Here is a 21,029-nt window from a genome sequence, read left to right on the forward strand (position 1 = left end):
TATTAGTCAATATTATTTTACTTAACACTAGAAGAGAGTTTCAAAAAGCAAGTTATAATTATCTGTAATGTATATATACAGGGTGGTTGGTAACTGGTGGTACAAGCGGAAAGGGGGTGATTCTACGCGAAAAAAGAAGTCGAAAATATAGAATAAAAATTTTTCGTTTGAGGCTTTGTTTTCGAGAAAATCGACTTTGAATTTTCGCTCGGTACGCGTGCACTTTATCACGTCTCGTCATAACGGATCGTTGTCTCGATGGAAAAATTTAAAAAATGGTGGCTCGTACCGCTAGTTACCAACCACCCTGTATATTGTATACGGAAGTTTTGAAAAGAGTGTGAAGAACTTCCAGGTAATTGTAAGAAAATGTCGAATATCCTCCAAACGGAAGTATATTTAAATTAAATTTAAGTAAAAACTGTAAAGAATATACAAAGGATACGTAGACAAGCACTCAAAAAATCCCTGCTCTTATATATGGGAAAGTATGTTAACGTGGCAAAGGTATGTGAACTCACCAGTAAGTTTAACAAAGATAGAATGTTCCTGTTACATTGATCTCTGACAGTTAGAGAAATTTTGACGATCCACGAAAACAGAGTGATACCTGTGTGAATACGTCTATATGTTCGAGTCCAGTCCATACAATACTGCCAAAACTGTTCAGACTCAAGTTCGTCGACCGGCGTCAAGCGACAAAAACAATGTTAGCTAACCGAAAATAGAATATACTTTGTCTATTTATGAGGTACCGACTAAAGAAATAAATTCAATCATGAAGAAGCGATAAAACAAATGAATTTAAATCTATTCCCCCATGCATATATATATCCATCCATATATATTTTTAATTCATTTTTATAAAACGTTCATTTTCGTAATATAAATTATTTTAAGCAAAAATATTTGTCACCAAATATGCAGATGTTCTTTGTTGAAGAGAGTAGTAATTAACTATTTTACGCTCACTACCAGAACAATAATCTGTTTAACGATGAATCAGCGCGTACACGTAGATACACAACTCTACGCGATTTTCTAACAAGATTAAATTAGTTTACGCGGATGTTCAAGGATTACTTATCGGATAAATCTACGTAATGGTATTTAACGCTAACGTTTAACATTTGACACGAGCACACTAATCCTTGAAAGAAAAAAAAGGTTAAAAATAGATGTCGAACCACTACCTTTTTCACCTTGTTTCCCTTCGTCGCCGCGTTCTCCTTGTTCGCCCTTCGCACCTTTTTGACCTGGATATCCCGGAGACCCTGGTGGGCCTACAAATTTTGGTATAGCGTCGCGATAGTCACTGATCTTTCCTGGTGGACCTGGAGGACCTGGATAACCTTGTGGTCCCGGGAGGCCTTGATCTCCTTTCAACCCTGGAAATCCCATGTCCCCCTATAAAAAACAAATTGAATGTAAATATCATAATACTCACACTCAGTGACTCAGGATCAAATGGCAGCCACTGTAAATGTATCCTAATTCCAATGATCTCTCAAAATGTCTTGCAATAATGTCTATCTTACGTTATAAAAATAATAATCTCACTCTTTCGCCATTTTCTCCTTTTGCTCCAGGTAGTCCAATTGGCCCAATAGATCCTTTAGGACCTGGATTTCCAGGAAATCCACGTGCACCAGTGAATCCTTGTGGTCCCTAGTAAGTATCGTAATGTCGTAAAGTAGGATAAATAAAAAAACATAAATAAGATTGTATTTATAGGAACGCACTACTTTGCCTTGCTCTCCAGGTGACCCGCGTAAACCCGGCTGTCCAGGTAAGCCGGGTTCTCCGATAGGTCCAGGTGGTCCAGGCAATCCGGTTAAACCGGGTAAACCCTAAATAAATATTATATTAGACAGATTGATTATATTGATATTAGATAATTTCCACTTTAGGAAGAAATAAGCATTTGGTAGGACTTTAAATTTCAGATGAAGATGATAATCAGTGTTTCTAAAATATTTAGAATAGATAGATAGGAAGAATGTATATGTAATTCCTAAATCAAATAAAAAAGCTGTTTAGACAGTATGGAATCAGCCAAGAGTTCATTGTATTTTAAAGTTTCTCTCATATAAAAGACAGAAAATCTGACTTATCGTTTCTTCGCTATAGTCTCATTTAGGACTATGTATACTTTAATCTTTTGTTGCATTTACTTTCTTTGAACAATATAACAAAGGATATCTCCATTTATCTAAAAATAGTTTTAATAGTATTATCTTATACTTAATCTTATGGAAGGTATTAAAGAAGATTTTTAAATCAAGTTAGCATTTAATATTAAAATATCTGATTCATATATGAACTTTATGTAAATGTATTACTTGGACAATATCAAGTGTCAAATCAGACTGAAATATTTATCACTAAAGAGAAGCCCCGACTCACATTAGTGCCATTAATTCCCGGTGGTCCCTGTGGACAGATAATTTCGCAGCCAGGTCTTCTCTGAGGTAATAAAGGGCTGCTAAGGCTCTTCTGCAATTACGTTAATTACAACCGTGGGATCTTAATGGATTGCGAAGTTGCGTAATATATATAGACTTACCGGCAGTTCCTCACAGGTCTCTCTCTCTGGCCTCGTAGGATCGCAATTTAAAACCATCCACTGAATATCGATCTAGAGACATATTTTCAAGAAGAAGCGAATATTACGTTAAAAGCAAGAAGTAAAAACGCGAATAGACGAACACTTGAAATGAGCTTTTTACTCTACCCTTTAAAATGACATTTTAAAAAGAAAGCCCAAGAACCTTCTTTGTAAAAAGAAGCTCTATCAGAGACAATACGTTACTTATTAATTTTGATTTGTATTTATTCATGGAATTGAGGTGATATTTGAAAAAGCATCTTGCACTCTATACTTTAAGATGGCTCGTTAGAAAGCAGTTTGGAAATCTCCTCGCAAAAAGACGCTCTGTAGGAAATAATATATTATTCTTCTAGAACATTCTACTTGAAAGTCAAATAAAAATTTCGCTATCGTACTAAATCATTTGTTATAGTATTTATTAATTCTGATTCATATTCATACATGAAATTAGTAGCGCTAACGATATTCGGAAAGCATTTTGCATTTTATATTTTACAATGGTGGTCTTGGAAAAAAAGTACTTCATAAAACGAAATTTTATGTAATCTTTAAAACGTATTATTAAAAAATCGATTACTTTATCAACGTTACTTACGTTACTACGTTATTTACAGTTTACGGTTTATTTCTAGTTTTTGACGTTCCGACACGAAATTGGTCTAATAATGCGTTCATTATGTTTTGCCGTACGCGTTGCGCTTCTAAACTTTGTGCGTACTAAATCTAACTTGTCCCAGTTACGTCTTAGCCTCGTTCATTATATAGTGTTTATTAATTAAGTGTTTCTTAATTGTCTCATGCGACGGATACATTTCTCGCATGAACCAACGGGAGTTATCCCCCGCGAATGTGTCACGGCGCAGTGTTCTGTGAAATTCGCGTGTTTTACGTTACAATCATACGCCTTCTGATCCTCGCTCAGTTGATCGAAATTAGTCGAATAAAAGATCTAAAAGACTCTTCCGACGTTCCGGGAACATCCATTACAATGTTTAGTGAAATACGGTCATGTGGCTATATAAGAATACTACCATATATATGATACAATACAGCGTATCATAGAAATCAGTTATAGCTTTGTTGTTTACATCTTTTGTTTAAAAAATATTTCTTATTCGTTTTCCTAAATTTTCCGTTTGTCCGAAAAATTAAAGCTGAATTATCTCATATATTCATATTTATCAAAATGTTCTTATTATAATTAATGAGCTGCAAATTTTTATGCATTTATGGAAAATTAAAAAATACATGAAGTATATACAATATGAAAAATTATGTAAAATATTTAAGGTAAGGTAATTTATACTATTTAACGAATGAAACAAATCTCTGACTAAGTTTTATTCCTTTACTTACTTTTACATAATACGAATTCACATCAATATTTGCAGTCTAATAATAAGACAGTACCCATTAAGGTAGTATATTTTGTAAAAATTATCCCCCTATGCAAATCGTTCTGACTAATTTAAATATTTTAATCATTCAAATCTAGATTTACATACACGATTTTTTATTATTTCATAAAAAATTCCGCAGTAGGTCATCGATAAAATAATGTTGACAAAATAGACGATAATTGGGTAGTGCATCAAAATTATTTAATGAACACCGAGTTTGCTGTTAGCGACACATCTTATCTCTCCTATGTACAATGTACGCAATGTCAAAGGTGAACGATCGAACTTACCGGTACAGTAACATCTTTGCTGTGTGATATTTTCGATATCGATATCTCGCCATCCACTTTGATTGTTCCTCGTAGATCCAAGTCTTGTGTGTCGATGTATTCGCAATCTATATACACCACCAGCCTATCCTTGAAGACTCCAACATTAATTTTGTGCCAATTTTTGTCGAAGATCTGTTTCAATCAAACGTCTTACCCAAATTTTTTGCTAGGTAAATATTAAACTTATAATAATAAGATTTATTTGCTACCTTCTCTAATTAAAAGGCTCATAATAAAAATACCCCTTGTCCATTTCCATCTTTTTTTCAAGAAAACGAAAGGATACCTTAGTATTTTTAATTTCTATTCGGCGCATTCCAATCTTTTCTAACTTACTCACTATATTACGAAATATAGTGAACAAACTGTAAATGTATCTTTAATTATATCAATTAGACAGAAAGAACTATCTTTAATTATTTTAATTTTAAACGTTTTCGTTGAACCGTTTAATTTTTATCAATTTATCATTTATTATCTATCAATGATAAGTCAATTTATCATAATATCGATTCCATTATGTTGTAAATTTCGCTTCTGACGAATAGCATACATTATTGCGTAAAAAGTCAAAAATTTGACAAGAATTATTTTTCTCATGAATCTCTCAATTCTTTTCTCCGCGGGAAAATTCTATTCATTTCCAAGATATTCAACGAGATGTTTTTAAACAGAATTCTTTTCTTATTAAATAGATAATCTTGAGCAATCAGGATGCAATTTTCTGCTGCTGCATTCAGAACATCTTCAGTTCATTAAGAACGCGACGCTTAACATTTCTTTGAAGCGTTATAAATGACACGACGAATGGTATTCTCATCAGTATTTTTAATACTATACGGATCCCGAACGCGTTCTTTTGCGTCAGGTCTCCCTGAAAAACCTCTAAACTATTTCGCACGAGGCTTATGCAATGGCCCGTGACACGATTTCCGACGTCAAGATCTGATTCATGCGCCAACGCAGTTTCTCGATTGATATTTGACAGGAGGCTTGAGTTTTTATATGAGAATGCCGCGAGATCGTTGTTTGAAATATCCGCGGTCATGCTCGTCACTCGTGGCCCGTTTTAATCATCACGCGATCCACGATGACATTTTTAAGAGGCGACTGCATTAAACATGGCTTGATGTGACAGCCATCGAATTGATTACTGGAAATGCACTTGGCTTGCGTTTGACCGATATTTCGCTCTACTTTAAATACTAATCTAAGAAACTTTTCTACTTACACAAATGAACCTAATTAACACCAATTAATATCATTATTAAAATCTAATAGAATGTCATTATCAAAATCTAAAAGAATAAAGAAAATAAATAGTAAAAATCAACCTAATCGACATTAATTAATAACATTATCTCTAACAATGTTGTAAAAATTTTACTCACACGATCGGCCGGAAACGACACCGTTTCCAGTTCCCCTGTCTGGTTCCTCACGGATAAATCCAAAGTCTGAATTTTTGGGTTCATTGCGATTAAAAACTGGGGCTCGTTTTCCATGTCGACGATACTGATAATGTGCCAAGTATACTTTGGCAGTTTTCTGGCCCTAAATGTGCAAGCCGTGCTGAATTCCTCTGGCAATCCGTTTGGGAGTATAACTCTGACAAACAATATAAAAAAGGGGCTTTGTATGTCAGTATACGTAACCATCGAATTGGTCAGTTTTGTAAATTTTAACACTAACCGTACCGGCACTTCGCATATATCTATTCTTATCGTAACCGGTCATTTGACGTTGTCAAGAAACAAACATTTTTTTGAAAAAAAAATTGTTAATTTATTGTAGGAAATAATACACAACGTAACTTTTACATAATAATAAAATAATCAATCGAACAAATCATCCTCACTTTGAAGTTGCTTATTTTCAGACTTAGAACTTCGTTCGTCTGAACATCCTTCACCTATATTTTGTATGTTTTTCAATAACTTTCTCACTGAACGTGAACTGAACAGAACATGGACATATTCAGGAATAAAACAAAATACAAAACGTATAAAATACCAATGTACTGAATATTACAAGATTTGTTCATTCCTTGACGTATTTGATTTCTCGTTGGCTTCGATCTATACTTTGTGACTCTCGCATGATACTGCATTTAGATTTCGTTTAACTATAGAGAACTTATTATGAAGGGAGTATATTCTTAAGAAGTATTTCTTGAGAGCCTTCGTTAAGACTCCGTTGTGTTTAGGCGTTACTACAGATGTACGCAACTGTAATTGATTAGATCTTACTCGACTTAAGGTCCCACGTAGAGAACTTTAGAAAAAGATGTAAATTTGTCTACCGGTCAAGTGACCTGCTTTGTATGTTTTTTAATAACTTTCTCATTGAACGTGTGGACATATTCAGGGATAAAACAAAATACAAAACGTATAAAATACCAATGTACTGAATATTACGAGATTTGTTCATTCCTTGACGTATTTGATTCCTCGTTGGCTTCGATCTGTACTTTGTGGCTCTCAAATGATACTGCATTTAGATTTCGTTTAGCTATAGAGAACTTATTATGAAGGGAGTATATTCTTAAGAAGTATTTCTTGAGAGCCTTCGTTGAGACTCTGTTGTGTTTAGGTGTTACTACAGATGTACGCAACTGTAGTTGATTAGATCTTACTCGACTTAAGATCCCACGTAGAAAACTGTAGAAAAAGATGTAAATTTGTCGACCGGTCCAGTGACACAGGTCACAATAAACAGGTCAGGCGATAAATTTTTCTCAGTAATAGAAGAAGGAAAAAAATATTGAGAAATTGATTAATCAGATAATATAAGAATTTAAATAAAATTAGATAAACAAAAAAAAAATAACAATGAATGTACAATTTTAAATTAAATTTTGAAACTGGTCATTTGACCGGGCTTCGTAAGGTTAGCGTTAAACGTCGTTGGCAAATAGGTTGATAAAACTTACTTGGTTGGTTGAGCGATGTCTGTATCTTTTTCCAATCTGTAGGCGATTTGCATACGATTGCTACCTCTGACTCGCGTCACGCCAGTGTAATGTGCCTCCAAAAGATCTAGTTTCAACTTGCTGATGAAGTCGAATGTTTGAAGATCGTCCTCGCCCTGTTTGTATCCCTCGCATGGTCCACGAGGAGAATTTAAAATTGTTTCCTCGCCAGATGTATATTCTACGAATGTTCAAAATATTAGAACCTTGCAAAATATTTAATAATATTTTATTATTCGTATCTTCCTTTTAAAACCATAACTATTTTCTTCCCATAATACATTTTTGTAACTTCCTATCGTTTCAAGTAAATATATTTTTAGATAAATAATATATGGAGATCACAAAGAAAAACATCATAATATTATCTTATGATAGAGCAATACAGGTTGTTAATGTCTTGGAAAAAATTTTGGTATACTTAAAACGGAAGAGACGATTCTTTTATACTTTCTCAAACATACGAAATTTATTAAGAATAGAAAAATACGATTGGATCTAAAAGTGATCTGATTCTGTAATTAAATACATTATACGTGAGCAAGATTATTTTTATCGGACAAAGTTGATACCTATTACTACAATTACTTTAGAAACAGTTGATAAAGCGAAAAGCGATAGTTAAAACACACAGGAGCGCAATAAAGTGTGTGAGAGAAGTACACATATGTTCGCATATTGATAGTGTGAGGTGACATCGTTAGGAAGAAATGATGCCCTATTGTTACACAACCCAATAAGTTTCTACTTGAATTATTCTGATCAGACATTCCTGATGGTATTATTCTCACGACAATATAAGCATTGTTAAAATACAATACAACAATTTGCATACATACCTAAGTATGTATACAGGGTGTTTCAGAGCTCAACCGACAAACTTTGCCAACATGTTGATGACAGGCACATTAGTATAGCACTTTTTGCTCAAAATGACCCAAACGTGCTGACAAAATTGAGATCTGAAACACACCTTGAGATGACCGGTAACGCTCATGCGACATAATAATAAGTTAAATATAAAGATAATAGGCGAGTAATAGATATTATCTTATGAAATAGAATTTTGTATGTGCTTCATTTTATGAACCTCTAACCACAAGCAACTCATCGCTGTTTTAGACAAATAAAGGAAATGCTTTCAACGAGACATATAGCGTTTCTGAAGACTATAGGGGAAAGACTTGACAAGTAACATTTCCTCTTTCTGTTTTTTATAGAACAGCAATTTTGTAATTCAGTGTATTGAAAACCAATCGAAGAAAACAAAATATGAATGTTGATGAAAAATATACATATCCATATACATATATATCATATATATAGTGTAAATGTTAGTCCCTTTTATGTAGTTAACATAACAAAAGGTTTACAACTATAAACTTTATTAGTAACATAAATTATATTTAAATATTAATTATATTTTCAAACTTACTCGTACGTGTGAATTGCACAAGCACGAATATCCATATTGAGAAGTACATCCGCAGATCCAAGTTGATCCTATAATAATAAGTAGTAAATATACATAGTTTATAAATAACAAATTCTATAACAACAATATAACACGAACAATAGATAGAGGTAGTATTTATCTGTGATCTATTTTTATACGGTTAAAACAAAAATAACAGCATAAATAAGTTATACCCCTACATATTATTATAAAATATAAATGGATCAAGACGTAAAATGTTCTATAGATACACATATATTATTATTAATAACACAATTTTATAGAAAAAAAGTAGTTCGATCCTGCCAGGATTCGAACCTGGAATCTTCTGATCCGTAGTCAGACGCGTTATCCGTTGCGCCACAGGACCTTAGTAGTTATAAACTTTTCTCTTTATTATTTATACATAATAATAAACTAAAATTTATGAAAATACATTTATAAGAAATTCTCATGTAGGATCTAATCAAGGCATTCATCGAAAGAAGAATTGATGCTAAAGATAAATACGGCCCACCGTTTCACCGTACGTAGAAAAAAGACACGAATGAAAGAAAAAGGTTTGAAAATCATTTTGATAAAAGGGGATATACCAGTGAGACACTGGTATGCAGCGATAAAACTTCTTTATTTTTAATTTTTGTTAAACAGAACTTTTACCAAAGTAATTGTAAAGTTTTTCGAATTAAAATAAGATCAAGCACGATATAATTTGTAGCATGTTTACTTATTTAATGACATAAACTTATATTCTTTCGTCTATTAAATATCTATGTAAAAATTATTTAAACCATATCGTGTTTGGTCTTATTTTAACCAGAAAAATTTCACAATACATGAAAGTCTGATTTAAAAAAATTAAAAGCGCAAAAGTTCCATCAGTATCTCATGCGCATTCGGATAAAATTACACTACTCATCATAAGTCGTCAAACTTCACGGTATATGAAACTAAAGGGAATAGTAGGGCCCCTTGCGGAGAATTCCCTCTATGGTGGGAATGACGACCGAATGACGACCGGATGCCGAACGAGGGAGTTTTACCGAGTGTAATACACACATATATGGGAGTACTGTACATATTTTAATTTTATTTCATGTTTCTTTCTCATAAAAAATTAAAAAAAATAATAATCTTCAAAACAAATAATCAGCAATTTGATATTTTGGCTTTTCATTAAAATTAAATTTCTTGGTACAATTTATTTATTTATAGTAGTATAATTTATTATTGTTTTATCTGTTCTTAATAAATAAACGCACAAAAAATTGATAATTACTTTATTATACAACCAAATATTTACATTTAATGTCATATTAATGTTTGATTTAATATTCTTGACTTATGATTTTGTGAATAAATTTAAATAAACTCCTGTGTATTATGCGTATATATGTTTTTGGTAAGGCATGTTTAGTCTGGTACAGTGCATCCATGATTATCTTCATGTAAGTTGATACAACTTGATAATTTCTCACAGTATAATCTGCCTGAACATATATATATATATATATATGTATATATATACATATATATACATATATATATACACATAATATGTATTATGTATCCATATACATATTTTCTCATAGTATTTGAGAATACAATAGAGATAAATTTATTAGAATATGAATGTGTAAAAACAAAATATGTTTATAATATATTTATAATGATTTACAACTTATACAATATTAAATATATATATATATCATAACAATTATAAACACATTTTCAAATGTAAAATATAAATTTTTACAGTATTAAAATTTTCTTTTACTTTTGCTTTTAGGGAATTATTCTCTTCAATAATTAAAGACATTAAATATTTTTAGGTATAAGTCAGAAAATAACATGAATAAATTCGTATAGTCTGAATATATCTCAATAAAAGCTTTATTTCTTTCCTTTATAAATAGAACTTTAGTTGGCATCAACATCTAATTTTATGTTCCGAATGGTGCATAAGTAAAGAAGCACATAATAATGAAGATACGTAAATGTAAAGAATATTCTTCTGAATTTACTTTTTTTTTCTTATGCACTATACATTCGTCTTGTCTCTGGTTAAACAATAATAATACTGTGTCGAAAATTCTTTTTCGTTACCGGCAACAGCAAGATAAATACATACATATATGCAGCATTAGTCAGCTACAGCATAGTATGCGTGAAGGGAACACAGAATAAAATAAGGACGGGGATTGGTTGTGTTATATACAACCTTGCTTCCTATTGGTTGAACCTCATGGGTCTTATCGGATTACTTGACTATGACTACGTGACGTTGCCACGCTGCTATGTTGGGTCTACCAAAGTTTCAGTTTTCTGTGTTGCGTTGAATTGAATTGAAGGAGAAAAATTTGTAGATGCGTTTTTATATTTTTATCAATTAGCCGGAACCAATTATCTTTGTAATTATGGCCAAAATATCAGTCTTATAGTCATAGCAATGGGGATAGTGTTTACATTCGGCAACATTGGAATTGCGCCATCTCATGCAATTTTTCTTTTACGCGATGTATACCTATATCGTAAAATTCATAGAGTTTCTCAATACTTTTTGGGATGAAGGTTTTAATTCTTTCCCAACAATGTGATATGATGAAGGAGAAAAATCTCTATCTGTATGAAGACTTGCATATTCTAACCAATATTTGTTCTTGTAAGTACTGAATTTTTACAGAATATTTAATATTTTGAAGTGTTTAATATATACGTATAATAGTAGAAAATAAAAGATAAATGTTACTCATTTATTTAATTAAAAATAAAATAAACTATTTAATTTGCAAAAGATGTAAATTCCTTTTTTCCTGTTTTTACAAAATAAGTAATTAACGGGAGCAATAAAATAAGTTTACTATTTTAATTTATAATATTTTATAAGGTATTTTATAGTTTTGTAGTTTTATCCCCATTTGATGTATTTCTAGAAAGTATCTGTAGGAAGAAGTATTTCTATCAATAATAAGAATATTTTAAAAATCATAATGGACATTTTTCTTTCCTCTTTTTCACGATAAATCTAGCATTTGTTTACGTATACATTCGATAATACCTTATGCAAAATTTGATGAGCATCTGTACAAATTTTTCTATAAAACAGATATATTATATCAATTTATTTTAAAAAATAACCGTAATGAGGAGGCAACACTAAAGAGAAAGTATCTCATAAATTAAATTCATATTATAAACTTATATTAGTAATAAATAATAATGTATTAAATATATATTAACATTAAATCCATTCCTATCGTTACAACTCGCGTATTTATTACATCTTGATCAAATACATTTCAAGATGTTATTTTCATCTATAAACTGAATGAATTAACTTTATACGTATGTAAACTTATGACACCCTATACGGGCTAAACGTCTATGGTAAATATTTGTGACTATTATTCATACATTTTTTACATCGAATAATAGTTGTCAAAATACTACCATACTACTTTTATATAAAATTTATCACGGTACTATGTTGTTATTAATTTCCAATGTAAAAAATAATCAGTCTCATCATTTTATGTTGTCCAGAAATGCGTTACTTTTAGAAGATGGCGCCACATATACAACGGGACTACAACGCTATTGGAGATCCAGGCAGATACTCACTGAGGACACTCAGGCATGGTGAAAAAAATTGTTTTCAATCACACACTTTTGACGTGTCCAAAATAAGCAGCAAAGAGGATTTCTTTCGTTGTATTGGTCTTCAAATGAAAAGATTTCAGTACAAGTATAGAATGTCAAACAGTGATCGTAAAACTAAAAAGATTAATATTCCCAGTGGTGTAACATTGCGTGATTGTTCCGTTATTATCCTGGGGAACACATGTAATCTATGTGGAAAGTGTTTTAAGTGTAAAATTGACTTAGATAAGCATAATTTGTTAAAACATCAGACAAATGAAGAACTTGGTAACACGACTGTGAAAGAAACACAATGTACGGAGAAAGAAATCGAAATCTGCAAAAATTTTCCAAAATCTTTAAACCATTCAGTGATCAAGGCTAGTAAAAATTTTGCAACAAAAGAACACAAAAAATTACGTTTAACCTTGAAAATAGGAGAGGAAATCATCGCCAAAATATCGGTGAATAGAAAATACTTGAAGAAAGATAACGTCGACATGTGGACTCAAACCGAATCGAATCGTGACACTGAATTAATTGCAGACATGAATATGTATGAAAGTGTTGCTTCTCGTATCGATCCTCTTTTGTTCGGTAATAGTCCTTGCCAATGTTTTAACCCGTCTGTGCACACGGTACAATGCTCGAATCGATATTTGGCTAGCAACATTGTAGCAAGTACACAGGCGGTTCGTGAGAAAATTATAACGCAGGAGGAAACTAACTCTTCGCACAGGTTGAAGGAGTCACGCGATATATCCGCAAATGAAAAACGTGGCGCCACTCTTTGTGTTACGCCAAACTCATCTCTTGAATTAAATTTGTCATTTGTGACCGAAAAGTGCAATTTACGTGAACAAGATCGTGTTAAAAATGGTAATTCGGAGGAACTCTCTTCGACGCATTCAGATGATGCTTTAATATTCGACGAAACGTGTAATATGTCGCAGTTCGCTATAACATCAAAGTCAATGTCGAGTTACAACAAAAAAAATGATAGTGTTACATCTTCAACAAAGAATACAAATACTCGATCAAGGAATACCATGCAAATTAATCCAGAAAACATTGACGAAAATGAGGAAACAACAAATATTAATACAAATCCGGTCCAAAAAGATTTTATTATAAACAATACAGAAAACTATATACTGAGAAAATTACAGGATGACTCTAATGTGATACAGGCAATACTACCGGTAATCGTGCCAATAATCATGCCAAATGCAAGTGTTCCTAGTACACCTATTAAACTTATGATACAATCAGCATCAATAAAACCAAAAGAACAGCAACTGCGGCAAAAGCAGCAGCAACAATTACAACCAGATCAACAACTGCAATTGCGACAAAAACAACGATTACAAGTAGAGCATCAGGAACAACCACGCCAAGATCAACAGCAACAAGAAATTACGGAAATTTCCTCTCTCCACACCGAAGATAATTCCAACGATGGGATGCAGCAGTTGAAACTTCAGAAAGAACAGCAATTACAACCGGACCAACAGTTGCAACTGCAACAAGAACAGCAATTACAATCGGATCAACAGTTGCAACTGCAACAAGAACAGCAATTACAACCGGATCGACAGTTGCAACTGCAACAAGAACAGCAATTACAATCGGATCAACAGTTGCAACTGCAACAAGAACAGCAATTACAATCGGATCAACAGTTGCAACTGCAACAAGAACAGCAATTACAATCGGATCAACAGTTGCAACTGCAACAAGAACAGCAATTACAATCGGATCAACAGTTGCAACTGCAACAAGAACAGCAATTACAATCGGATCAACAGTTGCAACTGCAACAAGAACAGCAATTACAATCGGATCAACAGTTGCAACTGCAACAAGAACAGCAATTACAATCGGATCAACAGTTGCAACTGCAACAAGAACAGCAATTACAATCGGATCAACAGTTGCAACTGCAACAAGAACAGCAATTACAATCGGATCAACAGTTGCAACTGCAACAAGAACAGCAATTACAATCGGATCAACAGTTGCAACTGCAACAAGAACAGCAATTACAACCGGATCGACAGTTGCAACTGCAACAAGAACAGCAATTGCAAGTCAAACATAAGGAGCAACTACAGCAAGGTCAAGAGCAACAACAAATTGTGAAAACTCTTACTCACAACGCGAAAGATAATTCCGATGATGATGTGCAAGAAGTGTTGCGAATCGTTCGGGGACATAGCACTGCGGATGTCAATCACGAGTCACCAACTCGGTTCGAGCGAGAGATGTTACTACATGTAGCCATTAGAGATATGAAGAGACTGGAAGGAGAAGGATGGCACTTGCTAGAGAAAGTAATCGACTACACAGGAAAAAAATCGAAATCTAGTACCAAATGTTGCGAAACGAATGATGAGTGTATCAAAAAAATGAGGAAAATAATAACTGAATTGGATTTCGACTGTAGAAATTCAACCAAAGAAAAATACATTTCTCATATGAAGGAGCACATTGCGAAAATGCAAAGTTATAATAGCATAGCAACAATATGTGGATCTGATAGTGTAAAGGAAAATTTAATGACATGTAATGAGAATATCAATATATCATCTAAGATGACACGACAGCATAATATTAATCATCATAAGGGAAAATTCGAAATAAATAACAATACGCAAAGCGTAGAAGAATCTGTTAGCCATTTTCTTGTGCCTTGTCCCGGGGATATGGAAAGTAGGAGTAAAGGACCGATCGTAATAGATCTAGTCAATGGTACCGATGAATAACAATAGAAACTATTGGATCGGTAGATAGCAAGCATAGCTTTATGAGAATGGTGTCGAACTGCAAACAACTATTCCAATGGTGGATACGTCCTCAGAATATGTAATACATATATTACGAAATGAATATACTGAAGTACCTTTAATGTAGGAAACTATTCAACTTTCATTACGTGCAACGTTATCTTTCGTTATATTATATTCTTTATATTTCATAAAGTACATATACATGTATGTTAAAATATATATGTGTACTGATCAAACACAAGTTCAATATGTACTATGTTCGAATTAAATCAACGGGAACTGCACTTAAATGCTACTTAATATTATCGCTGCCAAAATGTTCCAAAAGCTACTTATGTTTGTGTTATACGTATCTTGACATTGAATTTAGTGTATTATATATGTTTCTTTATGTTTATATATAGGCGCTTAGTAACGATGAGACGAAATTTTTTAAAATATTTTATAAGATATTTGCCTAAATGTTCAAAGTATGTGCTTTGTATCAGTATTATTACTTATTACCTGTAATATTCACTTAATTTTCATGTTTTCTTATTTTGTACTAGATTATTTACATCGAACAAAGTTGTATTCTGTTGTACAGAGCTATAATAATACATACATACGTATAGTAATTTAAGAATTTTATATCCTTTTTTAATAAATGTTTTTCGAAATGGAGAAACACAATCTGAGTTTTTTTCTATCACATCACGATAGATACACTTTAGAAAGTTATAAAAAAAATGTGCTCCATAGAATCTAAACAAAAATATAGTAAAAATTATTACAATCGATATTATTGAAATTAAAAGAGCACAGAAATTATTCGTCCTTTGAAACAAATATGCTGTTGAAAGTTCCAGTTAAAATTTATCGACAAGGATATTGTCGTTTACGATCAACGAAAAGAATTAGCACTTGCTACAGCACAATGGAGATACTGATATAGGATTTAAAGATAGAAATGCTCCATCTATCACTTGCGATACGATAGAGAAGGAATGTAAATTAAATACCTACACAACGATTGAGCACTAGCAAGGATATTGGATTACAACGATAGTTAAGGAACTTAGATTTCCATCAAACCTCTTGATTTTTTCGGCAAGTAAAGTAATATGCGTAAATAATAAAAAGTACAAAAATATAAGTGAAAAAATTATATGTACTTCAGAAAAAATTGAAATATGGCAACAAATTGAAGGTCATTAAGTATTCTTAATATATCTAACTCAGATATGTTTACGAATGGACTTTCGAAAAGGACGATTGAAAGACAATTTTATATGTTTGAATTTAGAAATGTTATTTTATATCGTTTATATCGACTTTATAATCTTTGTATATTTTGCAATATTACACGATAATTTTTAGAATTGATGACCTTTTTTTAATAACAACAGTACAAAATTTTAAGTCACACATTCAATTTAGATTTTAAAATAAAGGAAAATGGCACCAGTTCGAAAAATAATGAAAAAAAAGTCAAGCACAACTGGATTAAAAAAACATTCTTTAAAACTTAGGCGTATCGACATTCTGAAATATTTTATATACATACCTAAAACAGTATTTTATAAAACCTGGATATATCAAGATCTATAGAAAAGTGTCCTGTAGGATCGAAAATGGGCGACTACAAACGATGGCACTTATTTTCATTTAAAAAGTGTTAAATAATTTCTTCCAATTTACCTAAAATAGATTTATTTATCTAAATTCATTAAAAAATGAGGAAAAATGCAATTAATCCTATCTGCACTTTTCTTAAATTCATATAATGTAACTGATGAAAAACAGATTCTGTTGTCTTTCATATCTAACTATTAAAACTGCTCTATTTAAACTGACTTTTAGCTTTTGAAGAGAACCAAATGTTTTATAAATGCTGAACATCATCTTTATAACATGATTTTACCGCAAACTATTCTATTCATCCGAAACAGGTTTCTTAATACAATCAAAAACCAACATTACTTCTTTATTAATACAATGTTGCCTATGTGCAATATCCAGCATGAAAGGGTTAAAGACAAATCACAAACTAAAAATTTGTTGGTAAAATACTATCAAATAAAAAGATCTCGAAACTGTATCAACAAATTCGAATTACACGTGGTCGCACAACCTCTCGATACGGATAGTTTGACAAAATTTTACCATGTGCGAGAGTCTACATGCTACCGGCTTGTTCTGAAGAAACTTTTGGTCGCGTTGGAGCGCCTCGTACCTGAAGTCTTTGGCTGGATGTAAGAGCGCTACGGCTTCCGATAGTTGCTGCTTGGTCAGCGGAAGTCAATGGACCGGCATATATATTCCGTAAAGGGTTCGATGTGTGTCACGCGTAATATCGAAAGCACAATTAAATTACAAGACGAGGCAACGCATTGCACGGCTGCCCGGCACCAACTGATAAGCCCTGGAGAACAGCATGGCTTGCATCTCTCCACCTCTCTTCAAGGAGATTCAATCTTGCTTTCCATCTTCCGTCATCGGGGAGAAGAGACAATTACAGTTGTTCGTGAATTAGCATGTCGTGCGCGCAGAGAAAGGAGCCTGCATGCTCTGTCGCCGGCTGCGATCGCGTTCACTTCGACCGTTTGTAACAAGCTGCCATATGTATGTATTGGCGCTTTTGACTTGATCAGGTTCACTATAAGCGTTAAGTAAATAAGATCATCGGAAACGAGTTCAGCAAAAGATATAGAATTTTTTTATGAAAGAGGTGTCAGAAAAGGTTGAATTTAAGAGAGTAAATACACTCATAATTAGGTGCGGATATTCATTTATTTATAGGAAATTTCAAAATGCGAAAATATACTAAATGCATATAACATAAAAAAATATCAAAATGGTTATTGTTAAGTTCAATTTTTCCATAACTTTTGCCATTGAAGTCGGTAATGATACCATAATATGCTTCTAAAATAAAACGTAGAAAGTCATAAACAGCTCTATATCACATACGTCTTCATTGAACGTTTAGAAAGAAGTTAAACAAAAGTTAATCTAATAATGATTCAATTACGAGGGAAAAATTAATGACTGTGAACTATGCATCAAGAAACATACACAATAGTAAAGTCTTTCATTCATAGATAATTTTTCATTGCATCCCCTCAAAAGGAATGATCAATAATAAAAGCTAAAAGCTACTCATATGCATCTATACAATACTTTCAATTATGCTTTTACAAAAGAATTACAAAAAACCACCAAACGTACAGTGAAATCATTATTAAATGTAAAAATAATTTTATAGAACGAGTAATAGTTAAGCTGAGAATGCTTGCTGAGAAAATTCATCACACGACGTTTTGTTTAGACTGAGAGAATTAATAGCGTTAGGTAAGTGGAATTAAATATTGTATTATTATTCAATATCACATGAGAAGTAGAAGAATTATTGTTTGTAGCGATTACAAAGAATAGTATGTTTGTATTTAATTACAAACAATAACGTATTTGATTTAACGTATTTGCATAGAGTGAAATATCACGCGTGATAGCCTGTGACATTCATTTTTATCGCTATGTTTTCCATTGTACGCGACATCATCGTAATGGAGAAAGTGGTTTCACACCAAACCGCACAAACTTGAACACTTTCTTTGTTGTGCAACAAAACTGTTGTAATAACACACTCGAACGATCTTACCACTGCTCTTTCATTGTCGTTGTGACAACTCAAATAATTGAACTCCTTTTGCTTCTAATCAGGAAGTTCCGATATCTCCAGATAATATTTTTTTATTTATTTATTTATTTAAATTTTACAATTTGTCCAGTAGGACATTTGGCAAAATATTATAGCTTAGTGGTATAATAATATAGCATATGGGTGGCTACCCCTAGCGGGGTACTATCTTCGTGTTTGTTAGGTTATATCCTTTGTGATCCAGATCTTAATTGCCAAAAAACCGAGGTTTTATAGCGGGTCCTCGGGCTAACCAGACTTGTGCTGTGTACGTGCCTCAACATCAGGTATTCATTGTCCTAAGGAACCGTTAGCATGTTTTACTGTCCGATACCTCTATGGGTAGTTTCTTTAATGAGGGTCATAACACCGCTCCGCACCTTTGCTAGACTGAGCGCCCGTCCCGTTGACCGCGGCTACGTTCGGCGACTGATGATCGCCTTGAGCCCAAGTTTATTATCACAAATCGCAAACAAGTACAACTGGGCAGAATGACGGCAACTTGTTTAATTACAACTGTACACTTTAATTACGATTTTACGGATTTTCCCGGAGTTCCAGGGGAAGGTCCGGTGTCCTTCCATCTCCGACATACTTACTCTTTACGTTACCCTATCATCCTTAAACTCTTTCATGTACACTTCCAAACAGTACAACTTTTAACTTTTAATACTTCTTTCTTTTATTTCTTCGGATGGACCACATGTAATCTGAATACATACACTGTTCGGAATTTTGAGTGATCGTCCGTTTATGGCACGGACAGGCCCATTCCCTTCTGTAGGAAATTCCGAATTGCGTGTCCTCCCCGAGCTGTAAACCTAATGATTCCGAGGTCAGGTAAAAAACACCGGAAAATACCCAGCCGGAAAGGCACGATGGACAGACGAAACCCAACGGCTGGTAGAGAGAATCAGCAATGTAAGAGGACAGTTGATCATCAGACATCGTACCGTACGGTTGAAAGACTTCACTTCTAACAAGATCTTACCACCGCCGTGCATCACATCACACATTACGTTTATACAACAAGTTCAACACAGTGCTGGATTACTCTAACACTCGATCTATTAAACTTCCTCCACCTTGGGCGTTAATTCATTCGAGGTACGCGATATCGACCGATCGGTTTGACCTGCCCGGTTGCTCTTTAGTCGAGAATTCGCAACATACGTACATCAACGTCCTTAAGTCTTTTGATATCTAGAGCAGTTCGATTAATCAGTTGATATTTCTATTATATTTTCAAAATTATTATCGAAGAACGGTTCTTCACTATTAATTCTTTATTTCTTACCAAAGCTATAACCAAATTTATCGTGATGCTATATATCTGTACCAACTGTAGACTTAAACTTGTATCGTTGCAGCATACACGCATTGTTGTTCTTTGGAGAAATTTTGGGTGGATCTTCTTCTCTTCTAAACTTTTCTCTTCTCTAAACTTTTTCCCAGAAGAAGAACTTACAAACTCAACTACAACATTTTCCCGGCTCACAAATTGGGTTTGGGTCTCGCTTATCCTCTTGAAACCCAGCAGATAGCTAGCACAGATAATACCTATTTGACTCGAAACAGAAATGTTTTCGCCTACAGACGGAAAAACATCAATTTCTTTAAATTTCAGAAGATTGAAGACTATTAGTGGAAGAAACAGCGACGAGAAAAATATGAAGTGAATCTCTGGTATCCCATTTTAGAGTTACCTAATTAATTGAGCAAATTGCAAATGGAATGTCATGTTACCACAAAATTAACTTAAGGAGCTAATATATACAGGATGGTTGGTAACTGGTGGTACAAGCGGAAAGGGGGTGATTCTACGCGAAAAAAGAAGTCGAAAATCTACAGTGAGATCCGTTATAACGTACCGCACGCGTACCGAGCGAAAATTCAAAGTCGATTTTCTCGAAAACAAAGCCTCAAACGAAAAATTTTTATTCTATATTTTCGACTTCTTTTTTCGCATAGAATCACCCCCTTTCCGCTTGTACCACCAGTTACCAACCACCCTGTATATAGCAGCGTAGCAGTTTAAACGTACAAAAGCTACAAAAATACTTTTCGCAGTACAGAAAATTTCTATGTTTAATTAGTTCTTAATGTAACTTTGTGTATATTACACGTGTGAAATGCAACGTTATGTCAC

General features: G+C 33.1%; 2 protein-coding genes and 1 non-coding gene across 5 annotated transcripts in view; 1 reads left to right on the top strand and 2 right to left on the bottom strand.

Moving 5' to 3' along the window:
• LOC100743028 (collagen alpha-3(IX) chain-like) overlaps positions 1-17,582 on the bottom strand; it is a 28,358-nt gene extending 10,776 nt beyond the window's left edge. For all 3 annotated transcript variants that reach the window (XM_003491034.4, XM_012387917.3, XM_012387916.3), the window contains exons 1-10: positions 17,414-17,582; positions 8,750-8,817; positions 7,276-7,495; positions 5,735-5,951; positions 4,302-4,475; positions 2,567-2,638; positions 2,407-2,496; positions 1,743-1,850; positions 1,561-1,668; positions 1,194-1,407 (exon numbers count right to left, since the gene is read on the bottom strand). In XM_003491034.4, the coding sequence (XP_003491082.1) occupies positions 1,194-1,407; positions 1,561-1,668; positions 1,743-1,850; positions 2,407-2,496; positions 2,567-2,638; positions 4,302-4,475; positions 5,735-5,951; positions 7,276-7,495; positions 8,750-8,798 (1,252 nt within the window). In that variant the 5' untranslated portion in view covers positions 8,799-8,817; positions 17,414-17,582. The remainder of the gene's footprint in view (positions 1-1,193; positions 1,408-1,560; positions 1,669-1,742; positions 1,851-2,406; positions 2,497-2,566; positions 2,639-4,301; positions 4,476-5,734; positions 5,952-7,275; positions 7,496-8,749; positions 8,818-17,413) is intronic.
• Positions 9,068-9,140, bottom strand: TRNAR-ACG. The gene has a single exon. It is a non-coding gene; the product is annotated as a tRNA-Arg (tRNA).
• LOC100743711 (putative mediator of RNA polymerase II transcription subunit 26) lies at positions 11,049-15,482 on the top strand. Its single transcript, XM_003491040.4, has 2 exons — positions 11,049-11,432; positions 12,314-15,482. The coding sequence occupies exon 2, from the start codon at positions 12,334-12,336 to the stop codon at positions 15,172-15,174; it is 2,841 nt and encodes a 946-aa protein (XP_003491088.1). The 5' UTR covers positions 11,049-11,432; positions 12,314-12,333; the 3' UTR covers positions 15,175-15,482.
• Positions 17,583-21,029: the final 3,447 nt, after the last annotated feature.

Source organism: Bombus impatiens, unplaced genomic scaffold (assembly GCF_000188095.3).
Source record: "Bombus impatiens unplaced genomic scaffold, BIMP_2.2 scf_0494, whole genome shotgun sequence".
NCBI classification, from domain to species: Eukaryota; Metazoa; Arthropoda; class Insecta; order Hymenoptera; family Apidae; genus Bombus; species Bombus impatiens.